Source organism: Syzygium oleosum, unplaced genomic scaffold (assembly GCF_021117445.2).
Source record: "Syzygium oleosum isolate NSW1041296 unplaced genomic scaffold, Sole_v2.1 Sole_v2.46, whole genome shotgun sequence".
Lineage (NCBI taxonomy): Eukaryota > Viridiplantae > Streptophyta > Magnoliopsida > Myrtales > Myrtaceae > Syzygium > Syzygium oleosum.
In genome coordinates, this window is record NW_026607530.1 from 1,439,128 (window position 1) to 1,448,482 (window position 9,355).

General features: G+C 40.3%; 1 protein-coding gene across 1 annotated transcript; it reads right to left on the reverse strand.

The window, feature by feature from the left end:
• Window positions 1-223: 223 nt before the first annotated feature.
• On the reverse strand, window positions 224-6,817 carry LOC115692677 (histidine kinase 5). Its single transcript, XM_030619606.2, has 12 exons — window positions 5,786-6,817; window positions 5,148-5,204; window positions 4,724-4,951; window positions 4,542-4,635; window positions 4,238-4,444; window positions 3,988-4,118; window positions 3,564-3,613; window positions 2,608-2,969; window positions 2,378-2,481; window positions 1,294-2,097; window positions 850-1,020; window positions 224-482 (listed from the first exon to the last, which is right to left on the reverse strand). The coding sequence occupies exons 1-12, from the start codon at window positions 6,503-6,505 to the stop codon at window positions 360-362; spliced, it is 3,051 nt and encodes a 1,016-aa protein (XP_030475466.1). The 5' UTR covers window positions 6,506-6,817; the 3' UTR covers window positions 224-359.
• Between the last annotated feature and the right edge of the window lie 2,538 nt (window positions 6,818-9,355).

Here is a 9,355-nt window from a genome sequence, read left to right on the forward strand (position 1 = left end):
ACAGTGGAGAAAATGCATGCTTATCTGTTCTTCAAGGAAGATGGATACAAAACACTTTTCTAGGAAACTTTCTTAACGCTGCCACTGGATATTATATTGGTTCAACATGATAAATTAAGATCGTCCTCTCTCTCTCTCCTCTCTCTCGGGTGTATTGCGAAATCACTATGCTCCAGCGTCATTATGGATCAGTAAGGGACTTATGGTTCTACACATTGCCCTGTCCAATCTTTCTTGGAATGGGAAAAGAAGAGGAAAGGAATGATTCTACTCTACAATTGGCCGAGGAATACTTTACATTGATTTCAAAACTTTCCTACATGTGAGTCGTACATTCAGAGGGATACTATACAGGGGAATTACATCAAGTACTGCTCAAGACACTGTTTTAGCTTCTGAAAAGTGACAGGTTTCGACACGAATGAGTCCATACCATTTGCAAAACATTCATCCGCGCTCTCTGCCAATGCATTCGCTGTCATCTGCCAATTTGAAAAAAGTTACATAATCAGAAAAAGCAAGCAAAATCAACCCAAATTGCTCAATATTTTTTATATACTGTTATCTAATACCGAACTGGTTATGTTCTCGTAACTTGTACAATCTGTTGCTTTAGAAAGCAGACTTTCAGCTAGTTTTTCACAAGAAATCATTAAAGGATTTTCGCAGGCCCGCCAACTCTCATTTTAGCAGTTAAATCAACTCGATGCCTCTAACCGAAACCATTATAAGAGTACTAAGTTATTAACTAGACGAGCTTTGAATTCGCTATTATTTAAGCATCATATGAAGGGAAAGCAAGAGGGCATTAATAAAATGCACGAGTGCAACTCTGATGCAAGTGCTAACCGCAATAATGGGAACTCGTTCTCTTGATCCTGAACTGTGACCATTGCATGATAAGTCTGAAGAGACTTGCTCTATCCCTGCCCTTACTGCAGCATCCCAGTTTCCTGTCTCCTCGAAGGATCGGATTATTCTGGTTGCTTGAAGGCCATCCATGACAGGCATGCAGACATCCTGAAAATGAAGTATGAATTTGCCAGAACATCATCAAAATCACGAAACAAGTACCAAGTGACATGCTATGGAATCATTTTACGAATAAGCAGGAAAGTTGAGATGCAATAGAAAGCTAATGTAGACCGCATGTAGACAGATTATAGAATGCCGGGTGATCAGCTGGGTACATTTTTGTCTTAGCACAGAAATGAAAATGAGTAGAAGTTATAAACATCAGTAGAAAGCTTAGGCCACAAAAGAAAAAGGTAGGTTCAAGTATATGTGTATTACCATCAGAATGAGATCATAAGTATGTCGTTGAACAGCACGGACAGCTTCGACTCCATTGTTCACAACATCCATATCATGTCCTAGCTGCTTCATCATGGATTGAGTCACCATGACATTGATCTTATTATCTTCCACCAGAAGGATGTTAGGCTTTGGTTTGGGTTTTGGTTCTTCCACAATGCCGCTGGACGTGCTCTCTGAACTTGCACAAGATTTCTCCAACCCGTGACGTGACCCAGGGGGTTCCCTTATGGTAAGCTTATCTACTTGTCCTTTTTCCTCTTCAAGATGAGAAACATTTGAGCTCGAAATTTGTGATCTGCATTCCGTACCCTGTTGATTCACTTTGCCAATCTTCACATCAACCTCGCACTCATAATGTAAACTGGGACTCACTGAGCATTCTGTTTCTGACGAGGTCTCAGCAGCGTCAACTGTAGAACAGGCGTCCTCAGGTGAAGCTAACTCTTTCAGTCTGAGGTTGTTAGTTGGAAATGCATAAGAATCCTCTGCAACCCCGTTGAGCTTATTTATACAAGTGTATCCAACATTATGTGATAATAGTTTCTGTGTCCTGATGGAACCATTTGAAGAGAAGAGAGAACCCAGAGTGCGTGGCTGGAATTGGAAAAAGCCATCGGTGATGTCATCAACAGCAGAATCATGATTAGCCATAATTGCAAGATCTTCAGAATCATCGGAGTTATCACATATCGGCGAGACTTTGTAAGGTAGCACAAATGTGAATGTAGATCCCATATGCTCTCGACTAGACACAGTGAGGCGGCCTCCCATTAACTCAACCTATGTCAATGCAAAGAAACCTGTTAGAGAGGTCTTGTGAAGCTAGCAGTAACAAGAGCGATTGAACTCAAGTTTTGAGTGTAATCTGGTAACTGGTTGCAATTCATGGAAAAAGGAGTGATTGAAATATCTTTAGAGGTTCTCCACCAGACAGAAAGGCAAACGTTTTAGACTTTCTAATAGCAGAAACCAGAAATAGCTGTTTCTCTCTTTGTTCCGTAGCAAGTTGTGGATCTTCACAAAAGTTATTTAAAAAAAAAATCATAGCTCGGAGATTCACCAGTTGTTTGCATATGGCTAGGCCAAGTCCCGTCCCACCATACTTTCGAGCATGATCAGCACTGACTTGCATGTACTTTTTAAATAAAGTAGGCAAAGCGTTCTCTGTTAGATGATATCAGAGGCTATGATCAGCATTAGTTGTTAAAGGTATGAAATGGAACATCAATGATATTCCTGAAGCATTTGATAATAACAGAAGCTAGAAAAATAAATCAGATTAACAGGAACCTGGGATTCCAATTCCTGTGTCATACACATCACAACGGATCCATACTGTTGTCTCGGGGGTGTGCTCTTCCTCCTTATCTCTATCTGCAGATGCTTCGCTTTCGCACGTGGTTCGAGTTTTATCATGCAGAGCATGATTTTGGCAGAAATGGCCATTCTGACTCTTCACTTGAACAGGTTGTTGGTCACAACTTGCTTGAGACTTTAAAGAACTTTTCTCTTCCTTCATTCTGTTCTCCCGTGTGGTTGACTGATCTGCTTGTGACTTCTGAGGACACTCTTCTATTTTCTCGAGAGATGGTTCTGGAACCACATATAGATTTATGCCAACCTTCCCTTCATGTGTAAATTTGATGGCGTTGCTGTAGCAGATAATGGAAAGCGTAAGGCCGCTACAGATTGTATAAATATTCTAACCATTCTATGCAGCACATATTAAAATTTAAATTCTTTGACATCATCTCCAAGTTTACTGGGATCATCCCATTTTTCACGATGGCAGTCGCATCTCCCTTCTAACTGTCCAGTCATTTCTTTGAATGCCTGCTAACTGAAATCTTCTACAGATACAATGTACAGGATTAAGCTCTAAATATTTTATAAATCATATCAATGTGTGCCGCATGGCATGTGACTCTCTGGAACTTGCCTCCCAATCGATAAATCTATCATGAGCCCTGAAATATAATAGGGTTACAGCATGTCGAGCACAAATATTAAGCTGAAAGAGCTCACCACCTTAGAAAAGTTTCTTTAGATATGCAGTCATGGGAGATGGAACTCTAGGACAATGCTTAACAAGAAAGAATGCCTTGACAGTGTGCTAGAATAATTGGTAATCCACCTCTCTAACATACATTCCACTAGGCCTTCACACTATTTACTTAGTATTGCTTTTACCAGAAATATAGAGCTACGTATCTAGAATAACGATATCAACACAGTACAACTGGTACCTGATCAAGTTGGTGAGAATTTGTCTAATTCTCAGAACATCTCCAATGACCTGAAAAGGTTGGAGATACTTGGATTAATCAATTTGACAGTCAATATGAATTAGTGATAACCCCGTTCTTCAGCAACATTAGTTTAAGAAACAAAATGCAATCAACTGAACCATCACTATAATCCACGTATCAAGACTTTGACCAACAGCTCATCTAGCATTTAGAAACGATAACCCACATTGATACGCTATTAAAAGAATCAAATGACAGATTTCACCCATCGAACAAGTTAAATAGGACCAAAAAACTTAGGTTATGGTCAAGCAGAATTAAACAAATTATGTGAAGTATCGGGAGAGATGTAGCATCCTAACATAAGCAAGAGAGAAACAGAATGTAGGAAGACAATATATCATTATTTTAACAGACTGACCTCAATAGGAACATCATCCGCTACATGTCCTTCCAATGTTAATATCTTCCGTAATGATGCCGCAGCGGTCTGCAACACGTGCTTTACTACCTCCCTTGGCCGGAATTTTGTAGCTTCCAGCTTCATTACCCCTATACAAGAATGAACGGAATGTGTTTGTGTGGCTACTTTCAGCTATGAGGAGGAAAGTCTGACAATGGTAAGAATGAAACACGACTGTTTCTTTATGTATATAAGATTGATGCCATACCTGACTCAACCTTCGAAAGGTCAAGAATGTCATTTATTAGTTGAAGGACCAAATCTCCCGAGGAAAGCATGACATCTAACAATTGCCGCTGCTCCCGATCAAGTCTAGTTTGTGCAAGAATCTCAGCCATGCTAACAACCCCAGTGAGGGGAGACCTTATCTCATGTGACATTGTTGCAAGCATTTGTTTTGCTCGCATTGTCTCCTCTGCAAGATTGAAGGGTTCATAAGTATTGGAACATGGATAATGCCGAAGCTATATAAAACCGCCTGAAACAATCAGAAGTGAACAAAGTAAGTTAACCTGTTATATACATGGTTTTATTCATCTCGGTTTCCTTGGCATTCCGTACCGCCATCTCCTCTCGAAGTTTTGCCATTTTCTCTCTTATTCTTACCTAACAAGAAATCAGAGGCACTATCACCATTTCTATTGATTGTAGAAAGACCTATTATGAGTCAATGAGATAATCCTGCCTAACTCACCTGATCAGTAACATCCATTCCCATATAGTTAATTCCAATTGTTTCCCCAGCCTTGCTAAAGACAGGTGCGACGTGGATCAGAAACGTTTTTGCACCAAATAATTCTGTATCGAATGTAATTTCTCTCTTTGCAGGTAAACCTTTCTCCAGAACTTCCCTCTTAAATTCTTGAGACTCCTTCACGCCAGCACCAGTGAAGATATCGACATCTGTTTTACCTATAACGTCCTGACATATTAATTGGACAACTTGAGACTTCTTCTTTGCTCTTTGGAAATCAATGAAATGATAAGAAGTGCAGAAAAAATAGTGCAGGTAAATACTTGACTAGTCAGTCATATAGATTAACCAGTACCAGATACTTGCAAAAACAGAAATTTGCTGCAATTTTATGAAATGGGTAACTTCGTAGAAATGATCTCACCTGCTCATTCAAAGTAGGATAAGGATTGTAGATGAAGCGATATCGCAGCTCTTTATCCTGGAAAGAAAGGCGAAAGAGAGAAAGAGGCTAAGTATCCTGGAACATCCTTCCTAAGTAACCGACTGATTTGAAGCATCAAAAGTTCCATAACTTCCATTGAAGTTAACGGGAAAAACGATGGAAGCAAAAAAAGCAGAATATACTAAACTTCTTTAAAAATTGACCCATCAAATAAAGATAAAGTAGTTCAGGTTTGTCTGGAATGTGAGATCTCGATATTCTTTCTAGTTGCATATATGTGGCTGTAAAATATCTCTTCGTCACTCATGCCACTTTAGTTAAACAAGCACCAGTCCATCCCTAAGATGCACTGAAGAAATACACCGGCTTGGTTAATGAATGGGGATTTAAAACTATACAGCTACTTCTCTAGCTGTAATTATTCATGGCTAACACTAGTAGTTTCTGTGAACTATCTACTTGAGGATGTAAAATAATCTAAATATAACCCATGCACTCTTGGTGCTTGTATTCTTTGCCTGGCCAAACAAGAAACAAACTCTAGCCTGAGGATATAGCACAACTCCAGCGTAAAGGCATCTTTGTGAGTCATGAAGCAGAAGCAATTATTTTCTCACCTGGTGTCCAATCACAACAGGTGCATTCTGAAGTATAAAATGCAAAAAGTTGTCAGCTCTTTTTAGAATCTGAGACAGCTCTTCCACCGGAGAGGACTGATTTTCCAGATTGTTTATGCTTTCCTGCAACTTTTCCATGAGCGCCTGCTCTCTGTGGATACTTGCCTCCAACAATTTCTCTAAGTGCATGGCGCGCTGCTTCCAGTAAATGACAGTATCGTACTCGGCATCAATCTCAACCCTCTTATTTTGGATAACTACATCGCTTTTCCTTCGAGGAACATCTTGCCATATATCGTAGGCATCATCAAGTATAGATATTGGGCGCTTGTCACCACCGTACCGTTCTTCCTCAAAACGATGCTCCTCGAGTATCTCCAATTTCTTCAGTTCAACCTCCTGCCTCTGTCTGCTCAGGATGTCAAGTTCCTCTTTTAGAAGGCGTGCTGCATTGGCCTGCCTGTACTCCCACTGCTTTACAAGGTTTGCCAACTGAGAAGCACCCTGGTCTGTGTAGTTGGTTAGCTCCAAAAGCCGCTTAAAATCAATTATCTTCGGCTCCTCTGGAATCGTGACATCCTTCAACATATCTTCATCCCCTCCAGGCTCTTCGATGTTGAACTGCTTTCCAGCATCATCTCCGATATCTTCAGGCCACATCGAAGGCAGAACTTCGATGTCCATATCTTCAATAGGATCTTTTTCCATCTCACACACCATCGTGGCTCTTCACATGTGAGTTCAAAATGTCACCAATATATGAGCGTGAATACCTTCCTTCAGTCTATGCATCCAGTTCAATGAGGCTCTTACATTTAACTTGGTCAATGATGAGCAATATTGTTGAATGAATTTAAAACCAGGGTAAGGGGCAAAGAAGGGTCAATCGACCTGCAAGACAACCATAAGTCGAAATATGTAAGGTATGAATTTGTCTCTAGAATAGCAAAAAACTAAAGGAAACTTAGCGATGTTATATTCTGATAGGGAAATACAAATAGAGAACATTATGCAGGACTAATCCTAGTTCAAAACTGGTATCTCTCAATTGATAATAGCTCTCCCGGTCCTAATATCCACCGTGATATATCTACTCCGAGGTCCAAGACAAATTCATGCGTGACAAGGTGGTGAACACTGTAAAAGCTTCTGTTTCCTCATTGTGGGATAAAAAGCACGTCATGTTATCCTACTTAGAAAAGCATGGAGCCCTACATAGTCTCTCCTGTCTAAACATTCTCAATGAGAACCCCTGGATTGATAAGTAGGCTTATCCAATACTGAAGCTCCTGATATACAGTCAAATTTCCTAGAGAAAAGCAGTGACGTATGACTGCTTCACATGATGCACAGTAGGAATCTGTAAAATCAAATTAGACCCAAATTCAGAATTTTGAAGGCAACCCTGTTCACAATTTTCTTTTGTTCTCTTCATGGCAGCTTATCAGGCAAGGAACATATACTGCTTATATATAAAAAGTTTCCCGGAACTACAATGTTGAAGGATACTGGCACCAATATCAGATGCCGTGTATATTATTACTTGTAAAATAACAGAGCTACAGATGTTATTTGGATGTCAATAATGAGACGAACAGATTCTCAATTATGGCCTGTTCAATCAAATCAGACTTGTGCCAGAGAAAATAAACGAGGAAGCATGGTATGTAATTCTTACACCAACAGAAAAGTAATCTTGGTTACACACAGCTTGAAAAGGAACTCATCTTTTATATTCATCCCTTATGCTGACTAAAAGGAAGATACTGAGCGAGGCAATATGCTGAGCAATTCATTGACAAGTAGAAAACTTAAAGCAGATCATGCGGATTGATGAACAAAGCGTGAAATTAAGCTGACATTGATCTGCCAAACGATTGAAAGATGGGCAAAAGTCAAATGGGTCACCACTCACCAACCAGGCTCCATCAGTGCTTGATTCAACATCATGACTTGCTTCCCAAAATTCAGAGTAGAGAAAATGACAGAATGCAGCAGAAGAGGCTATCAAGAAGCGGACCTTTCCACAATGGAGTTTGAGCCTTCCGCCAAAGAAACGGCCTCCCAAGTGAGAATTGGGGTTGGAATCAGCAAAAAGCCTTGCACTTTAGATCTGAAACGTGCCCAGTTCAAGAATAATCAAATGCAATGAAAATGAATAACTAAAAGTATGAGTGGAGCAATGAACTTTTAGAGAGAGAGAGAGAGAGAGAGATGGAAGGAGGAGAGCATGTGAGGGGAAAAAAAGAAAACCAGAAGAGGAAAAAACAATGAAAGCTGAGAGAGGAGAAGCCCAAGAAGCCATGTGCGCTTGGAGGTCAAAAATATTAGAGAATTCTTGGACGGTTCTTGTAACCAAGTCTACACATAAAAACAGGGTCAAGCTTATTTAAATCACGTTCCTCGCTACATCTCTCGGTGTCTTCGTTTGTTTCCTCTCAGCTTTCTTCTGTTACCAACACAAACGAACAAAAGCAAAAAAGGGAAGACTTCAATCTCCACCTACGCAAGCAGACGTAGCTTGCCCTGTTCCTTCATTCACACACACACTGTGTTTCTTGATCTCCTCTCTAAACGAAAACAGGGGTTCAACCACCCCCAGTCCCTCCCATCTCTTTCCATCTTTTTCTCTTCCCTTCTCGGGGCAGAGACAGAGAGAACGACAGAGACGCAGAAAGAGAGTTACTGAGGAGTTTTTTTTTTTTAAAGAAGTCCCCGCCATTACCAAGGTGACGTGTTGGGACGGCGCGTGCGCGAGCGGCGCGGAGGGGAAGAGTGAGTTTGACACTGCCTGCCGTGTTGCTGCTGATTCTCTGCACCTGTTTTTTGTTTCTGTAAGGAGTTTCGTGGGGGAGTGAATCCTACATTTGAGGAAAGCAGCGGAAAGGTGGTGAAAGGATCTTATTTATAAGCAAACTAGCCGTGGACACATTAATTAAATTTTTAAGTGACTAATTAGTTTAACTGGACGAGATTAACTGATGGTTGAGCTTGAGTTAATCATGGACCATGGTTTAGGCAAGATGTGACTGTGCACAGAATGGTACATGACGTCACTGGCGCAACGGTTCGGATTCACACGATGTGCCATCCGAAATATATCTAAAATCCAACATCCCGCTTTACCTGTGATCTATCACTGAGGGCATGGAGCCCCGATCGGGGCTCGCTATGCCGCGATATTATTCTATTTGGGTCCCAATTTATTTGTGGCCGGATGATCGAAAACGCATCGTGGTATTTGAAGCCGAGCTAGACTTGTCTAGTGCAACAATCCAGATCCAAGTGATGTGGGGTTAAAGACGTATTGAAATCTAGCAGAATTAATCAATTATTTGTAGCACATTGTTACGAAATAAGTTCTTATAATATGTATTTTTTTTTCTACGAATCAAGACATCATATACTTAGAACACACGACTTTCGATAGAATTAGCTAAGTTGCATGTTTGTTGCGAGAAAAATATGAACTCCCCATAAATAAGGTTTAACAAGTATTTTAGGGGCACTTTTCAATATTTTCCATTTTTGAATATGAGACTAACAAGCACGAAAATAGAGTTTATTAGT

What these genes read in the sequence shown, in the direction of transcription:
- LOC115692677 (XM_030619606.2), bottom strand. Translation starts at nt 6,505, where the DNA reads ATGGTGTGTGAGATGGAAAAAGATCCTATTGAAGATATGGACATCGAA. An exon ending in TAGCCATATGCAAACAACTG is followed by an intron (nt 2,098 to 2,377) that starts GTGAATCTCCGA and finishes GCATTGACATAG; the next exon opens with GTTGAGTTAATGGGAGGCCG. An exon ending in CTTATGATCTCATTCTGATG is followed by an intron (nt 1,021 to 1,293) that starts GTAATACACATA and finishes CTTCATTTTCAG; the next exon opens with GATGTCTGCATGCCTGTCAT.